Source organism: Balaenoptera musculus, chromosome X, assembly GCF_009873245.2.
Source record: "Balaenoptera musculus isolate JJ_BM4_2016_0621 chromosome X, mBalMus1.pri.v3, whole genome shotgun sequence".
Classification (NCBI taxonomy): Eukaryota; Metazoa; Chordata; class Mammalia; order Artiodactyla; family Balaenopteridae; genus Balaenoptera; species Balaenoptera musculus.
The window spans coordinates 7,301,857-7,325,014 of NC_045806.1; the positions used below are offsets into that span (position 1 = coordinate 7,301,857).

The following is a 23,158-nucleotide window of genomic DNA, read 5'->3' on the forward strand; positions in this document are numbered from 1 at the left end:
CCTGCCGGTGGCTCTGGCACCGTGGACAAGGGCCTGGCAGGTGGCAGATGCCCCGTGAGTGCTTGTGTCAAGTAGCGCCCAGCAGCTCCCGAGCGCGGCCTGTTTCTGTAGGTCACACGCCAGGGCACACAGGCACACGTCTTCTTTCCGCTCTGTCTGGGCTGCTCTGTGCTTCAGCGACCGAAGGGCCGACTGGACGAATTGCGACCGAGACTGCATGGCCCCTGAGCTGAAAACATTTCCCATCTGGCCCTTTGTAGGAAACATTTGCCAAGCCCTGAATGGCAGTTAAGTTACTGCGAGGGCACAGGGAGGAGAAGGACGGCGAGGCCAGCTTGCTGGAAAGGCTCACGGGGCCAGGAGGGGGTTTTGGTGGCAGTTTCCACCACGCCCACGCTGCCAGAGGAACCTGCTGGAACTCACCCTTGGGGCGACCAGCCTTCCTTGCTGATTGGAGACTTTCGATTTTTTTTTTTTTTGGATGCACTGTGCAGCTTGCGAGATCTTAGTTCCCCGACCAGGGATCGAACCTGGGCCCTCGGCAGTGAAAGCGCAGAGTCCTAACCACTGGACCGCCGGGGAATTCCGAGACTTTTAATATTTTAATCTGAGTGATGACTTTCCGTTCCATCTGCCCAGGTCATCTGGGGATTAGCTAGTAGTGTCATGGCTCCAAGTGGGAAACCAGCCAAATGTCCATCCACAGTAGAAGGGCTAAACTCATGGGGGTCTGTTTCCACCATTGAATACTATAGAACAGGAAGAGGCAAAGGACATCATCCCGTCGGCCAAATCCAGCTCACTGCCTGAGCCAAAATGAGCTAAGAACGTTTTTTATATTTTTTAATGATGGAAAGAAACTGAAGGAAGAATAATACTTTGTGACAGGTGAAGATTATATGAAATTCAGACTTCATTGTCGATAAATCGAGTTTCATTGCCACATAGCCCCAGCCATTAATTTGTGTACTGTCTCTGGCTTCTTTTACGTGACAGTGGCAGAGTTGAGTAGTCCCGACAGAGGCCACGTGGCCCACAGAGCTACAAATATTTACTCTCTGGCCCTTAATAGAAAAAGTTCACTGTTGTAGAGCATAGAGAATGAACGAACGATAATTAGACACACTCAACACCATGGCTAGATCTTACAACACCACATAGAACAGAAGAAGCTGGAAACGAAAGATCCCATTTATATAAAGTTCAAAAACGGGCAAAATTAATCTGTGGTGTGAGGATAGTGATTCCCTTTCTGGGTGGGGTAGGGCCTGGAAGGGGCCATGAGGGAGCTTCTGGGGGCTGGTCACGTTCTGTTCTTGATCTGGGTGCTGGTGATATGCGTGAGCTCACTTTGTGAAAATTTGTGGAGGTGTCCACTTAGGACTTTTGCCTTTTTATGGATAGATGTTTCTTTCAATAAAAAGCTTACTTGAGAAGTGATTTCAGTCTGGCAGCTCCTCAAAAGGTTAAACGTAGACTTACCATATGACCCAGTAATTCTACTCCTAGGTGTCTACCCAAGAGAACTGAAAATACATGTCTACGTGAAGACTGGAATGATCATAGCAGCATTAGTCACAATAGCCCCAAAGTGGAAACAGCCCAGATGTCCGTCAGCTGATGAACGGACAAACACAACGTGGTATATCCACACAACGGAGTATTTTTCAGCCATAAAAAGGAGTGAAGTGGACTTCCATGGTGGCGCAGTGGTTGAGAATCTGCCTGCCAATGCAGGGGACACGGGTTCGAGCCCTGGTCTGGGAAGATCCCACATGCCACGGAGCAACTGGGCCCGTGAGCCACAACTACTGAGCCTGCGCGTCTGGAGCCTGTGCTCCGCAACAAGAGAGGCCGCGATAGTGAGAGGCCCGCGCACCGCAATGAAGAGTGGCCCCCACTTGCCGCAACTAGAGAAAGCCCTCGCACAGAAACGAAGACCCAACACAGCAAAAATAAATAAATAAATAAATTTATTAAAAAAAAAAAAAAAAAGGAGTGAAGCACTGATGCTCCAACATGGACAAACCTTGAAAACATTATAATAAGAGAAAGAAGCCAGACACAAAAGGCCGCATGTGATATGATTCCATTTCTGTGACGTGTCCAGAAGAGGCAAATCTGTAGAGAAGGAAAGTAGATGAGTGGTTACGAGGGCCTGGGCCAGGAGAGGGACTGCTGTGGGCATGGGGTTACTTTTAGAGGATGAAAATGTTCTGGAATTAGATAGTGCACCTCTGTGAGCCAGAAGGAAAAGGTCCCAAGATGACAGCCACCTCGCCCGCTCTTTCGTGCTGCCCGTCCAAGCACAGGTGACTTGAAGGTTGACAGGGGGAAGGCCTGACTTTTCCACCAGCTAATCCAGACCTGCCCCCAGATCCAGGCCGGATGAGTAACGCAGAGCAGTTTCCAAAATGTAGGTAAAATGAGGACGTTAGATTTGCTACTTCTGTTTACTAAAATAGCAGTTGCACGAAAAGCAGGGCAAGTTGGAAGACTGTAGATAACTCACTTCCTGGACTTGCCCTGTGGTTATGCCCAGGCCAGCCCCGACTTCCCTGGTCTCTGTTTCCCTCTGGCTGGATTGGAGGGAACAAGCATCTTCCTAGTAGCTACTGGTGCACATGTGTTTCCACCAAGGAGAGGAGCGTGGACTCTTGGCTTCTTGCTGGTTACAAGATCCCCCTGCTTACCTGGGGCTTGCTTTTTCTATGTTTTTAATAATCTTTTCTGAGTTACACTTTTGGGTTCGCATTTCTAGCTGTTAAGGGCAATAATGCTCACAGATATCACTATAGCTTTTGAGGATGTGAGATTACCACTCAGATGATCTCAGTTTTGCCAGCAGTGAAGAGTATGTTGTTTTTTCACATGATTTTCTGCTCTGTAATGACTGATAGAAACGGCTGGCAGTGAAGACAGCTCTGAAATTTCTGGAAAGTTCCCGAGGCTTAACCAATATCTGTGCAGGGACAGAAAGTTTTGATGAATTAAAGATTGTTTGCTTGTCCCCGAGCGTGTGGAAGGGGCTGGTACTAAGTTTCAGTCTCTGTGTCATCTGCTCTGGGTGGAAAGCACCTGAGAAACAGTCCAGCCCAGGACTGTAGTTTTTGAGAGGAGGGCGGTGAGGGTCAGCGGGGGTCAGCGGAGGTCACACAGCCAAATGGGATTCACGCAAATTTCTCAGGTTAGTGGTCCTTTCACTTTGAGTAGATGTATTTCGTTTGAAAGAAAATAGTCTCTAATAAATGTAAACACTTTGAGGAGTTTTCAGGAGAAGATATTTAAAATGCCAGGCGTAGATTCATGTTTTAATGGCCTCACGAGTTCTTGGTAAACAGAAATCGTAGCAGGTCCCCCAAAAGTTCAGTTTGACTTGCTTAATCTCCCTGAGCAGAACTGGAATCCATCAGGTCCCTTCTGTGAGCTACAGACATCAAAGGACTGATTAGATAAACTTTGGGAATGAGGGAACATGCAGGGTGGTAAGGAAAATGTGTTTTCATGAAACACTTAAGGGTTTTTTTTTTTAACTTTATTATTATTATTTTTTATTGGAGTATAGTTGCTTTACAATGTTGTGTTAGTTTCTGCTGTACAACAAAGTGAATCAGCTATACGTATACGTATACCCCCTCCCTCTTGGACCTCCCCGCCCCCCTGTCTCGCCCATCTAGGTCATCACAGAGCACTGAGCTGAGCTCCCTGCGCTACACAGCATGTTCCCACTAGCTATCTATTTTACACGTGGTAGTGTATTTATGTCAATCCTAATCTTCCAATTCGTCCCACCCTCCCCTTCCACCCCCCGTGTCCACATGTCCATTCTCTATGTCTGCGTCTCTATTCCTGCCCTGCAAATAGGTTCATCTGTACCATTTTTCTAGATTCCACATGTATGCATTAATATACGATATTTGTTTTTCTCTTTCTGACTTACTTCACTCTGTACGACAGGCTCTAGGTCCATCCACATCTCTACAAATGACCCGGTTTCCTTCTTTGTTATGACTGAGTAATATTCCATTGTATATATTTGCCACATCTTCTTTATCCACTCATCTGTTGTTGTTTTTTTAACATCTTTATTGGAGTATAATTGCTTTACAATGGTATGTTTCTGCTGTATAACAAAGTGAATCACCTATACGTATACATATATCCCCATATCTCCTCCCTCTTGCGTCTCCCTCCCACCCTCCCTATCCCACCCGTCTAGGTGGTCACAAAGCACCGAGCTGATCTCCCTGTGCTATGCGGCTGCTTCCCAGTAGCTATCTTATTTTACGTTTGGTAGTGAATATATATCCATGCCACTCTCTCACTTTGTCCCAGCTTACCCTTCCCCCTCCCTGTGTCCTCAAGTCCATTCTCTACATCTGCGTCTTTATTCCTGTCCTGCCCCTATGTTCATCAGAACCTTTTTTTTTTTTTTAGATTCCATATATATGTGTTAGCGTACGATAGTTGTTTTTCTCTTTCTGACTTACTTCACTCTGTATGACAGACTCTAGGTCCATCCACCTCACTACAAATAACTCAGTCTCGTTTCTTTTTATGGCTGAATAATATTCCATTGTATATATGTGCCACATCTTCTTTATCCATTCATCTGTTGATGGACACTTAGGTTGCTTCCATGTCCTGGCTATTGTAAATAGTGCTGCAATAAACATTGGGGTGCATGTCTCTTTTTGAATTATGGTTTTCTCTAGGTATATGCCCAGTAGTGGGGTTGCTGGGTCATATGGTGGTTCTATTTTTGGTTTTTTAAGGAACCTCCATAGTGTTCTTCATAGTGGCTGTATCATTTACATTCCCACCACCAGTGCAAGAGGGTTCCCTTTTCTCCACACCCTCTCCAGCATTTATTGTTTGTAGGTTTTTTTTTTTTATAAGAAAGCTTTTACCATTTTTTTTTTAAACTTTGGGTTTATTTATTTATTTATTTATTTATGGCTGTGTTGGGTCTTCGTTTCTGTGCGAGGGCTTTCTCTAGTTGCGGCAAGTGGGGGCCACTCTTCATCACGGTGCGCAGGCCTCTCATTATTGTGGCCTCTCCTGTTGCGGAGCACAGGCTCCAGACGCGCAGGCTCAGTAATTGTGGCTCACGGGCCTAGTTGCTCCGCGGTATGTGGGATCTTCCCAGACCACGGCTCGAACCCGTGTCCCCTGCATTGGCAGGCAGATTCTCAACCACTGCGCCACCAGGGAAGCCCGTTTGTAGGTTTTTTGGTTTTTTTTTTTTAATTTTTTTTTAATTTATTATTTATTTATTATTTTTATTTTTGGCTGTGTTGGGTCTTCGTTTCTGTGTGAGGGCTTTCTCCAGTTGCGGCGAGTGGGGGCCACTCTTCATCGCGGTGCGCGGGCCTCTCACTATCGCGGCCTCTCTTGTTGCAGAGCAGAGGCTCCAGACACTCAGGCTCAGTAGTTGTGGCTCACGGGCCCAGTTGCTCCGCGGCATGTGGGATCTTCCCAGACCAGGGCTCGAACCCGTGTCCCCTGCATTGGCAGGCGGATTCTCAACCACTGTGCCACCAGGGAAGCCCCCGTTTGTAGGTTTTTTGATGATGGCATTCTGACTGGTGTGAGGTGATACCTCATTGTAGTTTTGATTTGCATTTCTCTAATAATTAGTGATGTTGAGCAGCTTTTCAAGTACCTCTTGGCCATCTGTATGTCTTCTTTGGTGAAATGTCTACTTAGGTCTTCTGCCCATTTTTGGATTGGATTGTTTGTTTGTTTGTTATTGAGCTGCATGAGCTGTTTGTATATTTTGGAGATTAATCCGTTGTCGGTTGCTTCATTTGCAAATATTTTCTGCCATTCTGAGGGTTGTCTTTTTGTCTTGTTTCTGGTTTCCTTTGCTGTGCAAAAGCTTTTAAGTTTCATTAGGTCCCATTTGTTTATTTTTGTTTTTATTTTCATTATTCTACAAGGTGGGTCAAAAAAGATCTTGCTGTGATTTATGTCAAAGAGTGTTTTTCCTATGTTTTCCTCTAAGAGTTTTATAGTGCCTGGTCTTACATTTAGGTCTTTAATCCATTTTGAGTTTATTTTTGTGTATGGTGTTAGGGAGTGTTCTAATTTCATTCTTTTACATGTAGCTGTCCAGTTTTCCCAGCACCACTTATTGAAGAGACTGCCTTTTCTCCATTGTATATTCTTGCCTCCTTTGTCATAGATTTTTTGACCAGAGGTGCATAGGTTTATCTCTGGGCTTTCTATCCTGTACCATTGATCTATATTTCTGTGTTTGTGCCAGTTCCATACTGTCTTTTTTTTTTTTTTTTCCACACACACACACTGTATTTTATTTTTACAAGAGATAAATAGACTGACACCAAGCATTGTACATGGATGACCACAACAAAAGCAACAGTGATTGCAATTACCAAACATGAAACACTCATACTGTGTCATAATATTGACATTCAGTCCAGTAATCCTCCACTGTAACAGCTCCTTTACTTTGCAGTGAAAATTGATTTCTATATTCTTTGCCTCTGAGTCCTTGTGGGATTTTTTTTTTTTTTAATTCAGACAGAAAGTCACAAAAATTATACTCATCCTCATCAGTTCACTCAGTCCCATGTAATTAATTTTTTTTTTCATCTTTTGTTAGCACTTTTATGAGTTCATCAGTTTTTCATTAGAGTTCTGAAAATGCTTATTCATTCAGTTCAGCAGTACAGTCAGTTACCAGAAACCTGTACTTGTCAGAGTCTTTTCCATGAATTTCTTGAAGATGAAATCCTTTTATAGGAACATATTTGCAAAATCATCAGAGTACACCCAGAACTGTCTGTAAATGACAAAAGACTTAAAAATGACCACGGTTAAAGATTTGATGAAAGTTCATAATAATGCAGTTGACAAGAATATTAGTTATTTCTGAGATATACATTTTAAAGTAATAACTAGGATTATTACTTATAACATTATACCAGAACATATAAGATTTTTAGAAATTTCATGTAATGTCTGAAACATTTATATTAACATATTTCCATACATATTTCCATACAAATACAATTATAAGATTTTTAGAAATTTCATGTAATGTCTGAAACATTTATATTAACATATTTCCATACAAATAACCCAATGAAAGTTTAGTATTAGTTGTTTGTTTTTTTATACTGCAGGTTCTTATTAGGCATCAATTTTATACACATCAGTGTATACATGTCAATCCCAATCGCCCAATTCAGCACACCACCATCCCCACCCCACCGCAGTTTTCCCCCCTTGGTGTCCATATGTCCATTCTCTACATCTGTGTCTCAACTTCTGCCCTGCAAACTGGCTCATCTGTACCATTTTTCTAGGTTCCACATACATGCATTAATATATGATATTTGTTTTTCTCTTTCTGACTTACTTCACTCTGTATGACAGTCTCTAGATCCATCCACGTCTCAACAAATGACTCAATTTCGTTCCTTTTTATGGCTGAGTAATATTCCATTGTATATATGTACCACAACTTCTTTATCCATTCGTCTGTTGATGGGCATTTAGGTTGCTTCCATGACCTGGCTATTGTAAATAGTGCTGCAATGAACATTCGGGTGCGTGTGTCTTTTTGAATTACGGTTTTCTCTGGGTATATGCCCAGTAGTGGGATTGCTGGGTCATATGGTAATTCTATTTTTAGTTTTTTAAGGAACCTTCATATTGTTCTCCATAGTGGCTGTATCAATTTACATTCCCACCAACAGTGCAAGAGGGTTCCCTTTTCTCCACACCCTCTCCAGCATTTGTTTGTAGATTTTCTGATGATGCCCATTCTAACAGGAGTGAGGTGATACCTCATTGTAGTTTTGATTTGCATTTCTCTAATAATTAGTGATGTTGAGCATCTTTTCATGCGCTTCGTGGCCGTCTGTATGTCTTCTTTGGAGAAATGTCTATTTAGGTCTTCTGCCCATTTTTGGATTGGGGTGTTTGTTTCTTTGATATTGAGCTGAATGAGCTGTTTATATATTTTGGAGATTAATCCTTTGTCCGTTGATTCGTTTGCAAATATTTTCTCCCATTCTGAGGGTTGTCTTTTCGTCTTGTTTATGGTTTCCTTTGCTGTGCAAAAGCTTTGAAGTTTCATTAGGTCCCACTTGTTTATTTTTCTTTTTATTTCCATTACTCTAGGAGGTGGATCAAAAAAGATCTTGCTGTGATTTATGTCAAAGAGTGTTCTTCCTATGTTTTCCTCTAAGAGTTTTATAGTGTCCAGTCTTATATTTAGGTCTCTAATCCATTTTGAGTTTATTTTTGTGTATGGTGTTAGGGAGTATTCTAATTTCATTCTTTTACATGTAGCTGTCCAGTTTTCCCAGCACCACTTATTGAAGAGACTGTCTTTTCTCCATTGTATATCTTTGCCTCCTTTGTCATAGATTAGTTGACCATAGGTGCGTGGTTTAATCTCTGGGCTTTCTATCTTGTTCCATTGATCTATGTTTCTGTTTTTGTGCCAGTACCATATTGTCTTGATTACTGTAGCTTTGTAGTATAGTCTGAAGTCAGGGAGTCTGATTCCTCCAGCTCCATTTTTTTGCCTCAAGACTGCTTTGGCTATTCGGGGTCTTTTGTGTCTCCATACAAATTTTAAGATGATTTGTTCTAGCTCCGTAAAAAATGCCATTGGTAATTTGATAGGAATTGCATTGAATCTGTAGATTGCTTTGGGTAGTATACTCATTTTCACAGTATTGATTCTTCTAATCCAAGAACATGGTATATCTCTCCATCTGTTGGTATCATCTTTAATTTCTTTCATCAGTGTCTTATAGTTTTTTGCATACAGGTCTTTTGTCTCCCTAGGTAGGTTTATTCCTAGGTATTTTATTCTTTTTGTTGCAGTGGTAAATGGGAGTGTTTCCTTAATTTCTCTTTCAGATTTTTCATCCTTAGTGTATAGGAATGCAAGAGATTTCTGTGCATTAATTTTGTATCCTGCAACTTTACCAAATTCATTGATTAGCTCTAGTAGTTTTCTGGTGGCATTTTTAGGATTCTCTATGTATACTATCATGTCATCAGCAAACAGTGACAGTTTTACTTCTTCTTTTCCAATTTATATTCCTTTTATTTCTTTTTCTTCTCTGATTGCCGTGGCTAGGCCTTCCAAAACTATGTTGAATAATAGTGGTGAGAGTGGACATCCTTGTCTCGTTCCTGATCTTAGAGGAAATGCTTTCAGTTTTTCACCATTGAGAATGATGTTTGCTGTGGGTTTGTCATATATGGCCTTTATTATGTTGAGGTAGGTTCCCTCTATGCCCACTTTCTGGAGAGTTTTTATCATAAATGGGTGTTGAATTTTGTCAAAAGCTTTTTCTGCATCTATTGAGATGATCATATGGTTTTTCTTCTTCAGTTTGTTAATATGGTGTATCACATTGATTGATTTGCATCTATTGAAGAATCCTTGCATCCCTGGGATAAATCCCACTTGATCATGGTGTATGATCCTTTTAATGTGTTGTTGGATTCTGTTTGCTAGAATTTTGTTGATGTTTTTTGCGTCTATGGTCATCAATGATATTGGTCTGTAATTTTCTTTTTTTGTGATATCTTTGGTCTTGGTGTCAGGGTGATGGTGGCCTCATAGAACAAGTTTGGGAGTGTTCCTCCCTCTGCAACTTTTTGGGGGAGTTTGAGAAGGATAGGTGTTGGCTATTCTGTAAATGTTTGATAGAATTCACCTGTGAAGCCATCTGGTCCTGGACTTTTATTTGCTGGAAGATTTTTAATTACAGTTTCAATTTCATTACTTGTGATTGGTCTGTTTGTATTTTCTAATTCTTCCTAGTTCAGTGTTGGAAAGTTATATCTTTCTAAGAATTTATCCATTTCTTCCAGGTTGTCCATTTTATTGGTATATAGTTGCCTGTAGTAGTCTCTTATGATCCTTTGTATTTCTGCGGTGTCAGTTGTAATTTCTCCTTTTTCATTTATGATTTTATTGATTTAAATCCTCTCTCTTTTTTTCTTAGAGTCTGGCTAAAGGTTTATCAATTTTGTTTATCTTCTCAAAGAACCAACTTTTAGTTTTATTGATCTTTGCTATTGTGTTCTTCTTTTCTATTTCATTTATTTCTTCTCTGATCTTTATGATTTCTTTCCTTCCACTAACTTTGGGGGGTTTTTTTTGTTCTTCTTTCTCTAGTTGCTTTAGGTTTAAGGTTAGATTGTTTATTTGAGATTTTTCTTGTTTCTTGAAGTGAGATTGAATTGCTATAAACTTCCCTCTTAGAACTGCTTTTGCTGCGTCCCTTAGGTTTTGAGTTGTTGTGTTTTTGTTGTCATTTGTTTCTGTGTATTTTTTAATTTTTTCTTTGATTTCTTCAGTGATCTCTTGGTTATTTAGTAGTATAGTGTTTAGCCTCCAGGTGTTTGTGTTTTTTACAGTTTTTTTCCTGTAATTGATTTCTAATCTCATAGCATTGTGGTCGGAAAAGATGCCTGATGAGCCCAGGAGGGATATGAACTATTACTGTACCGATTTTACAGATGAGGAAATTGAGGCACAGAGAGTTTAAGGCTTGGGTAGAACCCCATGGCAGACATAAGTTGGGACCATTACTCCTGCACATGGCCTGGACCTTAGCACAGAAGTCTGGTTTTTCCCGGGAAGCAGAACCAATCAGATTTAAGAGGATGAACAAACCAAAAACTGTTAAAAGAAACTTTGTCGTTAACTTGAATGCTGATTTATTAACTCAAAATGAGGCGTGGACTAGAATTTTCAGGAAAGGTGCTCTCAGTTCTCTGTACCTGAAGTGCTCCTCGAAGCCATGGCACAGAACCAGGGACTTCTTGGGGATGTTCTTGGTGGCTCTTGCCATCCTTGTCTGAGGGTTAGATGTCCCCCAAATCATCCTGAGGATGTCAATGCAGAGGAGACTGGTCTGGACTCATGAGACTGTGCAGGAGTCAAACTGACAAGCTAATTCCCTTTGTACTCTTTTTTTTTCTAGGCTGTCTCATCTGCTCACATATTTATTTTTGAGTCTATTTATCCTATTTATGATAAAATTGTGACTTAGACATTTTTGGTAGGTGCGTAGATGGAACCTACAAAAATTCTGTAATGGGGCCTTGCCTTTGTTACCCCAGTGGTTCAGAGATAACCACACACTTAAATGAACTCAAAACACTTTAGTGAGCATTGACCACATGCCAGACACAGTGATGGGAGTGCAAATATAAGTAAGTCATTGTTCGTCACTGCAGAGGGTCATGGTGGAGTGGGAAGATGTTCCAGCCACAGTGTAATTAGGAGTTTTGATAATGCTTTGGGGCAGAGTGACATCAGCAAAATGGTAAGATAGAAGGCCGCGGCCATTGTTCCCTCACAGAAACACCAATAGCAATGATGTAGAGACCTTTATGAGAATTCCAGATTCCAGTCAGGAAGTTGCAGAACCCCAGGAGAGCACAAAGCCAAAAACAGTTGCTTTGAAACAGGTAAGAGGAGTGACTTCACTTTACCTGTGTCGGCCCCTCCTCCAAGATGGCACAGCTCAGCACTGAGAGAGACTGCCTGCAATTTCTCCTCCTGGGGAAAGAGAGAGTAGAACGTGTCTCCAACATCTCAACCTTTCAGAGCCCTACCTCAGGGCTCGCCTTCCTCCCCACTTACAGCACTGATGGAACCAGCATGGGTTGGAGGCCTGAGGGTAGCTGAGAACAATGCAGGTGGTGGGTGGCTTGCGGCAGCTGGCATGGATTTGCGTGATTGGGAGAAGACCCTCAACTTGAGACTTCTCAGTCATGAGGGAGAGGAGTGAAGAGTGCCTCCAGTGTCCTGGCTTTTCTGAGGGCAGCCTGAGGGACTGGTTTCTGTTTAACTTCATTCCTCACTTGGAGCAAGAGACAGGAAGAGAAGTGGAGTTTGTATCCAGCTCTCTGGATTTTTGCAGGGCTGCCTGAGGAGCTGATTTCCCTTTGGTCTGATGTGAGGTACTGACAAGGAGCTTCCTGGTTGCCACTGAGAACCCAGGAGAGTGAGGTGGCTTGCTGCTATAGAACCAGAGAACTGGCAGCGCCAAGGACAGGCACAGAGGGAGCAAGAGATTATGATCTCGTGAACAAATAAACAAATAAACTGGCAAATTCCTTTAATTAGGACTTTACATGCACAAGTCTGCATCAGCAGAAAAGGTTTGAGAGGCCTCCAGATTCTCTAGTTGGGCTGATTCGTGAAGGTCCTTCCCTGTACAAAACTAGTTTGTAAAGACTGGGAGAGGTGGCTGTTTTTTCACATGTGTAGATACCAATACAAAAGTTGAAAGAAATAGACAAAACATGACTCAACCAAAGAAACAAATATCCAGAAACCAATCCCAAAGAATCACAGGTATATGATTTACCTGATACAGAATTCAAAGTAAACTGCCATAAAGATGCTCAACAAGCTCAGGAAAACAATCCATGAATAAAACGAGTATTTTAACAAAGAGATAGAAAATATAAAAAAGAAACAAATTTTGGAGCTGAAGAATATAATAGCAGAACAGAAAACCTCACTAGAGGTGTTCAACAACAGACTTGATCAAACAGAAGAAAGAATCAGTGACCTCAAAAGCAGGTAATTGGAAATTATCCAGTCAGAGGACAAAAAAAAAAAAAGAATGAAGGAAGCCTAAGGGACTTATGGGACTCCATCAGGTGAACAAGTACATGCATATGGGAGTCTCAGAAGAAGAAGAGAAAGAAAAGGGCAGAAAGCTTATTTAAAGAAATAGTGACAGAAACTTACCAAATCTGGGAAGGAAAATGGGCATCCAGATTCAAGAAACCGAACAGATTCTATAAAAGATGAACCAAAGAAGTCCATACTGAGTCACATTGTAATCAGACTGTCAAGAGTCAAAGATAGAACTGTGAAAGCAACAAGAGAAATCCACTCATCTCGTACAAAGGCTCCCCCATAAGACTGTCAGTGGATTTCTCAGCAGAACGTTTGCAGGCCATAAGGGAGTGGGATGATATATTCAAAGTGCTGGAAAAAAGAAAAAAAAGAAACCCCAGCTAACCAGGAATACTATATCTGGCAAAACTGTCCTTAACAAAATCAAGGATAGATAAAGACTCCCAGATAAACAAAAGCTGAGGGAGTTCATCACCACTAGACTTGCCTTATAGGAAATGCTAAAGGGAGTCCTTTGAGGTGGAATGAAAGGATGCTAAACAGCAACACAAAAACGTTTGAAAGTCTAAAGCTCGCTGGTAATCATATGGACAAATGCAGAATACTGTAATGCTGCAGTGGAGGTGTGTAAATCACTGAATTCTGGTATAGAAGTTAAAAAAAGAAAGTATAAAAAAGAACTATACCTATAAAATATATTAACAGATGCACAATATAAAAATATGTAACTCATGACATCAATAATATAAAATGTGTATGGGGGGAGAGGTAAAAGTGTAGAGTTTCTGTATGTGATTGAAGTAAGTTGTTATCAACTTAAATTTTTATCACTATGTTTTATGTAAGCCCCATGGTAACCACAAGAAAATACTTATAGAAGATACACAAAAGAAAATGAAAAGGAATCAAAGCATGTTCCTACCAAAGAAAAAAATCAAATGAAACACAAAGGCAGACAGCAAGAAAGGAAAAGAGGGACAAAAGAGCTACAAGACAGGCAGAAAACAACGAACAAAATGACAGTAGTAAGATCTTCCATATTAATAATTATTTTAAATGTAAATGGATTAAACTCCCTAATCAAAAGACTTCAAATGGCTGAATGGATTAAAAAAAACTGAGATCCAACTCTATGCAGGCTGTAAGAGAGTCACTTTAGACTTAAGGACAAATAGAAGCTGAAAGTGAAAGGATAGAAAAAGATATTCCATGCAAATGACAACCAAAAGAGAGCAAGATGGCCAGAAGAAACAGAGGCCTTGAACAATGGTATAGACCAAGTGGACCTAACAGACATTTGTCGAATGTTCCACCCAACAGTAGCAGAATACACATTCTTCTCAAGCACACACAACATTCTCCAGAATAGATCGCATGTTATGTCACAGAATAAGTCTCAACAAATTTAAGAAGATTGAAATTATACCAGGTATGCTCTCTGATCACAATGGAATGAAACTATAAATCAGCAGAAGGAAAATAGGAAAGTTCACAAACATATGGAAATGAAACAATGAACTCTTAAACAACCAGTGGGTCATAGAAGAAATCAAAAGGAAAATTAGAAAATATCTTGAGACGAATGAAAACAAAAACACAACATACCAAAACTTATGAGATGCAGCAAAAGCAGTATTAAGAGGGAAGTTTATAGTGATAAACACCTACATTTAAAAAGAAGATTCTAAATAAACAACCTGACTTTACACCTCAATGACCAAAAAAAGAACAAACTAAGCCCATAGTTAGCAGAAGGAAGGACATAATAGTGATTAGGGGAAATAAATGAAATACATAATAGAAAAGCAGTTGAAAAATCAACGAGACTAAGAGTTGGTGTTAACATCAATTTTTTGTTAAATAGCACCATCTTTTTGTTAAAGGTCAACAAAATTGACAAAGCTTTAGCTAGACTAAGAAAAAAAGGGAGAAGACTAAGATAAATAAAATCAGCAATGAAGGAGGAGACATTGCAACTGATGCCACAAAAATAAAAAGGATTATAAGAGACTACTATAAGCAATTATACACCAGGAAACTGGATAATCTAGAAAAAAATGATAAATGGCTAGAAATATACAAACTGCCAAGACTGAATAATGAAAAATAGAAAATGTGAACAGACCTTTAACTAGTGAAGAGGTGGACTTTGTGATCAAAAACCTCCCAACAGGGCTTCCCTGGTGGCGCAGTGGTTGAGAGTCTTCCTGCCAATGCAGGGGACATGGGTTCGAGCCCTGGTCTGGGAAGATCCCACATGCCGCGGAGCAGCTAGGCCCGTGAGCCACAATTATTGAGCCTGCGCGTCTGGAGCCTGTGCTCCGCAACAAGAGAGGCCGCGATAGTGAGAGGCCCACGCACCGCGGTGAAGAGTGGCCCCTGCTTGCTGCAACTGGAGAAAGCCCTTGCACAGGAACTAAGACCCAACACAGCCATAAATAAATAAATAAATAAAATTTAAAAAAAAAAACAAAAAACCTCCCAACATAGAAAAGCCCAGGACCAGATGGTTTCATTGGTGAATTCTACCAAATTTTTAAAGAAGAATTAATTCAGTTTCTTTTCAAACTCTTCCAAAAGAAATTGAAGAAGAGGGAACACTTCCAAACTCTTTTATGAGGCCAGCATTACCTTGATACCAAAGCCAGAAAAAGACACTACAAGAAAAGAAAATTGGAGACCGGTATCCCTGATGAGTATAGATGCAAAAATCCGCAACAAAATACTACAAACTGAATTCAGCAGCATACTAAAAGGATCATACACCATGACCAAATGGGATTTATCACTAGGTGCCATGATGGTTCAACATCTGAAAATCAACCCATGTGATACACTACATTAACAGAATGAAGAATAAAAATCACATAATCATCTCAATAGATGCAGAAAAAACATTTGACAAAATTGAACACCCTTTTGTGATTAAAAACATTCAACAAGCTAGGATAGCTTGTTGAATATGAAAAGCCCACAGCTACCCTCATACTCTATAGATCCTTTCTTGCCTTTAAGGATTGGGTAAAAGACCTAGGTGTCCCTGTGTCTTCCAAAGTCCCTTTGTAGGTAAATATGGTTGTGTAAGAGAGATGCTCTTTTTTCAGGATGGACACCTCCAGCGTGAAGTTCGATTCCATCCTGTCTCTGTTGCCAGTTGTGTCGTCTGTTGCTGCCCCAGTCCTCCTCCCTTGCAGCTAACTTAGCCATCTTCATTTCTCCTCTCCCTCGGAGCCCTCGTAAATCATACCTGTTAGACATTGTTATGATGCTGCTACATCTACATGACAACCCTTTCCAAAAAACCCGGTGGCTTAAAACAATAACCATTCATTTTTCTCACGGTCTGCAGGTCAGCCGGGCTGTTTGATTGGGTCAGACCCAGCTGCTCTTGGCTGGGCTCACTCATGAATCTGTGCTTGGCGAGCCTGGATGATCTAGGGTGGCCTCAGTTGAGGTGACCCACCCTGACTCCATGTGGTCGCTCATCTTCCAGCATCTAGCCTAGGCTTCTGCTCATGGCAGAAGGCCAAGGAAGAAAGCAGAGGCCGCGTCGCCTTTGGGGTCTAGACTCAGTACATGCATGCTGTCACTTCCACTGCATGTCCCAAGGCCAGCCCTGATTCAAGAGCTGGAGAAATAGACTCTACCTCTTAATGAAGAGGAGCCGCCAGGTCCCACTGAAAATGCTGTAGATGCAGGGACAGGTAGAGAATCTGAGCTGTTTCTGTGTTCAGTCCCCTGTGTAGATCGGGAGTCAGCAAACGTTTTCTGTAAATGGCCAAATAGTAAACATTTGAGGCTTTTGGGGCCATTTGGCCTTTGTCATAACTACTTACCTGTGCCGTTGTGATGTGAAAGCAGCCGTAGACAATACGTAGATGAGCGGGCATGCCTGTGTTCCACTAGAACTTGTTTACAAAGCCAGGCAGCAGGCTGGATTTGGCCCACAAGCTGCAGTTTGCTGTGCTCTGACCTCGACGATCCAGACCAAGTAGGAATCTCAGATGCATGATCTAGGATGCTGTCCTTCCTGAAGTCATAAGCAGAGGTGTCATCTGCCAGCAGAAGTGCTCTTATTGGAGGGAAGAAATAAAACCAGCTGAGAGGAGCAGGGGCTCCCCTCTAAGGTGCAGATGACTACAGTTGACCCTTGAACAACGTGGGAGTTAGCGACACTGACCCCCAGCGCAGTCAAAAATCCACATCCTGCTCTCACTGCCTCAAAAACAAAGGAATTGATAAATGACTCACCCAAGGGCAGGAAGCTGAAACAGTCCGGATAGAATCAGGACTCAAACCCTAGTTCTTGTGATTCCACATATTGGGCTCTCTAATCGAACACAAACTTTTCCCCTCCTGTAGGTAAAGATCTGTAAAACAAAAATACAGGTATGATATTTATTGAAAAAAATCCACGTATAAGTGGACCCACCCAGTTCAAACCTGTGTTGTTCAAGGGTCAGCAGTATTTGCATCCCTTTGGGTGCCATATTGAACTTAACACAGGTTAAGTTTGTTTCTCATCAAGTCCTTGGAGTTCATTCCTTTTTGTTCCTGTGTTTGGCTGGATTCTCATTTCTTATCCATCTATATCTCCCAATGGATCCCAGATATAATTCTTTCCATTTTTCTTTTCTTTTCTTAAATTTTTTGGCCACGCCACACAGCTTGCGGGATCCTACCTCCTTGACCAGGGTTCGAACCCCTGCCCTCAGCAGTGAAAGTGCAGAGTCCTAACCACTGGACCACCAGGGAATTCCCTCTTTCCATTATTTCTGACCTGGATGCCCTCTTTCTGTCTGTCTTAATCCGAGCTTCAGAAGCGAAGTCACCACCTCCTTCTGGGCCCCCAAGGAAAGCCTCCAATTAGATCTACGGAGTAGATCATGTTTGTTTTCCTTTACCAATTATGCTGTCTGATTGTCAGGACCATGACATGCTCCATCAAAGTTTAAAGATACATTTGTTCTCCAGAGTGACTTTTTGTTTCAATCATTATTGCCTGGAGTTGTTGCTTGACTAGAGATTTGGTTAAATTTCAGGTAACATGAACTTCTTTTTAATAGAATGTCCAAGTCTCTGCAATTCTTCGATCTGCTGGCTTGGATTTTCTTACGCGGGCTACCCACTGTGGGTCAGTAGCCTGCCATCGTCTTTTTCCCATCGGAGATTTTCTTTACCGCATATAATACAAGGCTGTTACCATCTTGTTTTTCTAGAAATGAAAATGAAATCTTTGCTTTCTAATTTTATTCCTTCCCTTTTATTATTGGTTGCTACTGACTTCTGCAATATGATTCTTCCCTGGGCATTCATCAGTGGGTATAGTTTTCAGCTTGGCATGGCTCAGACTTCAAACTTTTAAAGTTTTAAAGTAGCAAAGTTGCACAGACGGTCAATAAGTCAATAACTATCGCCATTTTATTGCTTGTAAGGTGATTACTCCCCTTTGCCTGTAGCGACTTTTCAATTTGATCAAAATGCAGTTTTGTCAGGTCGTGGTTGAGTCCTCCAGATATAAAAATACATAAAGCCATTGAGAGAAGCCTATGCTCAAATATTTTAATAACTACCCTTCACTTCTTTAACCATCTTATTCCGGCACTTTTGTGGTTCCCGTACTATAATTCAAATTTCCATGCTCTTTGCCAAAGAAATTTTGATTTAGTGCTTACTCCAACCTCTTGTCTTTGTAAGAGTGTATTATTTTTCTTGCTAACTGGTGGTGAGCATTGATCCTGCTGCAAAGCGTTTTCTCCGTGTCAAATTATTTCCTGTGTGATCTGTAAATCAGGTTCTGATGGTGGTGCAACATGGAAGATGTCTTGGTTTATTTGAGATTGTTTTCCAGACAAGGGGAGGCAGAATAATGTGAGTGGAATTGTTATCTTAGGCAGTAAAGGAAGAAATCCTCCACTTTGCTACTGCCCTGGCAGCAGGCACCCTTTTGACTGTATTTTAAGGAAAATTAGAAGTGAGGGCCTGCACTCAGGGCTGCTTGCCCGGGGCAGTGTGCTGCCAGCCTGGCATGGCTCTTGGTTTGTCTTAGTCTGTTCGGGCTGCTATAACAAAATACCACAGACTGGTTGGCTTATAAACAACAGACATTTATTCCTCACAGCTCTGGAGGCTGGCAGTCTGAGATCAGGGTGCCAGCGTGGTCAGGTGATGGTTCTTTTTCCAGTCACAGATTTCCTGTTGTGTCCTTACATGGTGGAAGGGGCAAGGGAGCTCCCTGGGGCCTCTTTTATAAGGGCACTAGTCCCATTCTTGAAGGTACTGCCCTTATGACCCAATCACCTCCCAAAGACCCCACCTTCTAATACCATCCTTTGGGGGTTAGGATTTCAATGTATGAATTTGGGTGGGGGGACACACACGTTCAGACCATAGCATGGCTCACGTGGCAGGTTGTCCTGCCTCCTTGTTATCCCCATGGCATCCCCCCCGCCCCCGGTGCAGAGGACCACTCCCTCTGTGGGTCACCTTGCCTCCCACCAGTGAGTTAAGTCTTAGCATTTTCACTCTGCTGTTGCTGTACATCTTGAATATCCGCAGTGACAACCGCAGAGGTTGTCTGTCTCAGTGGTCCGCTTTATCTCCCAGGAGAACCGGTTACTGGTGTGACTACAGTGATTTGGTTTTGAGTGGTATGCCTCAACCCTGTTTCCCCCAGGCCTCTCATGTTGATGCCCTGCTTTTGCAGAACGTGAGGTTTTCCAGAAATGGATATAGTTGACCCTCATTATGAGCGGTTCCGTGTTTGTGAATTTGCCTGCTCACTAAAATGTATTTGTAACATCCAGAGCAATACGTGGGGCGCTTGCCCGGTCATTCGCACAGTGCACTGCAGAGACTCAAAAAGTCTTGAGTTGCCAGAAATGCACGATCCTAGCTGAGGTTGGAGAAATTGGTGCTCTGCTGTCTTGTTTCAGTTCCCAGACCAGAAACAAGTGTTCTTTTCACAGTCTCTTTAGTGCCATATTTTTCGCATTTTTGTGCTTTTTTTATTGGTAATTTTGCTGTTTCCAGTGGCCTTGAAATGCAGGGCAGGCGTGCCTGTAGTGTTTCTAAGCACGGGAAGGCTGTGCTGGGCCTTATGGAGAAAATACGTGTGTTAGACAAGCTTCCTGCAGCGTGAGCGATGGTGCTGTTGGCTGTGAGTTCAGTGTGGATGAACCAACGACATATATTTGATAAGGTGTCTTTAAACAGAAACACACAAAACAAGGTTGTATACCGATTGGTTGATGAAAATGTTGTGACCAGAGGCTCGAAGGAACCTAACCCTGTATTCCTCTTGGGGACGGTGATTTAGTACTCACTAATTCGGTGGCCATGGTGACTTTATAGCACATAACTACCATGAATAATAAGAAAGTAACATTTGTCAGAAACAGACTCACAGACTTAGAGAATGAACTTATGGTTACTGAGGGGAAGGGTGGAGGAAAGGGATAGTTAGGGAGTTGGGGATTGACATGTACACCCTGCTATATTTAAAATCGGTAACCAACAAGGACCTACTGTATAGCACAGGGAACTCTGCTCAATATCCTGTAACAACCTAAATGGGAAAAGAATTGGAAAAAGATACATGTATATGTATAACTGAATCATTTTACTGTACACCTGAAACTGTCATAACATTGTTAATCAACTATACTCCAATATAAAATAAAAAGTTAAAAAAGAGAAATTAACGTTTGTGTCTCCCCAAAATTCATATGTCGACACCTAATCCCCAATGTGATGGTACGAGGATCCCCAATGTGATGGTATTGGGAGGAGGGGCCTTTGGGAGGTGATGAGGTCATGAAAGCTGAGCCCCCATGGATGGGATTAGTGCCCTTGTGAAAGAGACCCCAGAGAGCTCCACCAGACGAGGACACAGTGAGTAGATGGCCATCTGTGGACCAGGAAGTGGGCTCTCACCACACACTGAATCTCTGAGTGCCTTGATCTTGGACTTCGCAGCCTCCGGAACTGTGAGAAATAAATATGTGTTGTGGATAAGCCACCCAATCTATGGTATTTTTGTTTTAGCAGCCTGTGCTCACTAAGACAGACTATATGTATCTTTCATCACGGCAGAGGTGCCTATGCTGAAATGTCTTTCCTGTACAAGAAAAGAGCGCACGTGGATTGTTCTGCCAGGTCTGTGCAGATGTTCTGCTTACGTTTTTAACGGCAGGTTTTCTCTCCCAGGTGTAAGTAGCATGGTCAATGCAGGAGCGATGAGTGGCTCTGGAAACCTGATGGATTTCCTTGACGAGCCATTCCCTGATGTGGGGACGTATGAGGACTTCCACACCATCGACTGGCTGAGGGAGAAGTCACGGGACACCGACAGACACAGAAAGGTACATGCTGTTCATAAGGACACTTTGAGGGGAATCCCTTTGGAGGGCTGGGCCATGATTTCATCGGACAGTCACTGAGCTAGAGCTTGGGTTCATGTGTCATGTGCTGAGCTAGGTTCTAGAGAAGAGAAGGGCTGGTGGGAGAGGCAGAGATGTGGACAGGTAATTATAATACCAGGTGCTTTGGGTGGAAGGTTGTGTCCTACAGAGGTGTGGTGTGGAGGGCAAGGAGGGGGCTCTGGAACCAGACAGATCGGGTACATCCTGACTTTGACACCTTTAGGCTGGCTGACTTTTGGGGTGCCATTTCTGGACCCCATCTTCTCATCTGTAAGGATGGAGTTAATTATACCAGAAGATTAAATGGGGCTGTGTGTGTATGAAAGCACATATTACAGTGCCTGGCCTCTAGTAGGCAATCAATATATATTTTTATGGGCTGCAGTAAAGTTATGTATCAAATGCTGTGGGATCATTTAGGAGGGATGGTTAGGGAGGGAGTTTTTAGAGAGGGTGGGATTTCAGTGGGGTCTTGAAGGATGACTAAGAATTTGCCAGGCAGAGGAAGGGGAAAGGATTCTCATCAGGAGTGGCTCTTTTTTAGGTCACAGAGGCGTGAAAGACCGTGGCACATTTAGGCAGTTCAAGGAGCTCTAAGGTTTGGTGGCAGATTCATGGAAGGGGAGGACTAGAGATGAGTCCGGCCACGTGGACGATGGGGCTGCATTGGGAACGACTGAGTAGACCATGAAGAGGAGTTTAGATTTCCCTTTTTTTTTAAAATTTATTTTATTATTTATTTATTTATTTATTTATTTATTTTTGGCTGCGGCGGGTCTTAGCTGCAGTACACGGGATCTTCGTTGAGGCATGCGGGATCTTTTCGTTGTGGCGCGTGGGCTTCTCTCTAGTTGTGGTTGGCGGGTTTTCTCTCTTTAGTTGTGGCGCACAGGCTCCAGGGCGTGTGGGCTCTGTAGTTGTGGTCTGTAGTTGTGACACACAGGCTCCAGAGCACGTGGGCTCTGTAGTTTATGGCACGTGGGCTCTCTAGTTGAGGTGCGCGAGCTCAGTAGTTGTGGTGCGTGGGCTTAGTTGCCCCACGGCATGTGGGATCTTAGTTTCCTGACCAGGGATCGAACCCGCTTCCCCTGCATTGTAAGGTGGACTCTCCACCACTGGACCACCAGGGAAGTCCCTGGATTTCCTATTTACTTATTTACTTGTTTGTTTGTTTGTTTTTGGCTGTGTTGGGTCTTCATTGCTGCGCGTGGGCTTTCTCTAGTTGCGGCGAGCGGGGGCTACTCTTTGTTGTGGTGCACTGGCTTCTCATTGCGGTGGCTTCTCTTGTTACAGAGCATGGGCTCTAGGCACATGGGCTTCAGTAATTGTGGCGCGCAGGCTCAGTAGTTGTGGTGCACGGGCTTAGCTGCTCTGCAGCATGTGGGATCTTCCTGGACCGAGGCGCGAACCCGTGTCCCCTGCAGTGGCATGCGGATTCTCAACCACTGCGCCACCGGGAAAGCCCTGGATTTCTTTTTCATGGCCACGGGATACAAGAGAGATGCACTGCCAGGGGAGAAACAGGAAGCTTGGAAATGAGCTCAGGAGAAAGAGGAAGAAGATCTGACAGAGGGCAGTGAAGTGCCGACGGAGAGAGGCTTGGGGTCCAGATCCTTCACAGGAGCCGTTGCCAGGATGGAGGCGGGTAGTGGGGCCAGGATGACGCCCTGGCTGTGGTCAGAAGAGGGTGATGCCTTGGATGACGAGAGGGGAGAAAAGGGACGCGGCAGATTTCAGGGGGAGGCCACTGAGTTCGGTTTCAGGCGCTGTAAGTCTGAGCCGTGTGTCCAGCCTGTGGCTGGAGGTGGTCGGCAGGCGAGAGAACCCTGTGCAGTTCAAGGGCAGGGTCAGGGCTGTTGGTGGAGCACGGGGGGTCCTTGGCGTGCGAGTGGGCGCTGAAGCTTTAGAAGCGGCCCAGGTGGCCTGGGTCTGGAGAGAGAGGGGTCAGGAGCAGTTGGGCCCCGGAGCAGTGCCAAGATTTAGCGGGCTCCGGGGGGCGGGCTGGGGGTCAGTGACCGATGCTTAGAAGAAGCAGGTGGAGGTGAAGGAGGGCAGCCAGCCGAGTGGCCAC

The 23,158-nt window shown here is 43.0% G+C and overlaps 1 protein-coding gene across 2 annotated transcripts in view; it reads left to right on the plus strand.

The window, feature by feature from the left end:
• Window positions 1-23,158, plus strand: part of CLCN4 (chloride voltage-gated channel 4) — an 86,831-nt gene that overhangs the window by 20,401 nt on the left and 43,272 nt on the right. For both annotated transcript variants that reach the window (XM_036840468.1, XM_036840467.1), the window contains exon 2: window positions 20,873-21,027. In XM_036840468.1, the coding sequence (XP_036696363.1) occupies window positions 20,884-21,027 (144 nt within the window). In that variant the 5' untranslated portion in view covers window positions 20,873-20,883. The remainder of the gene's footprint in view (window positions 1-20,872; window positions 21,028-23,158) is intronic.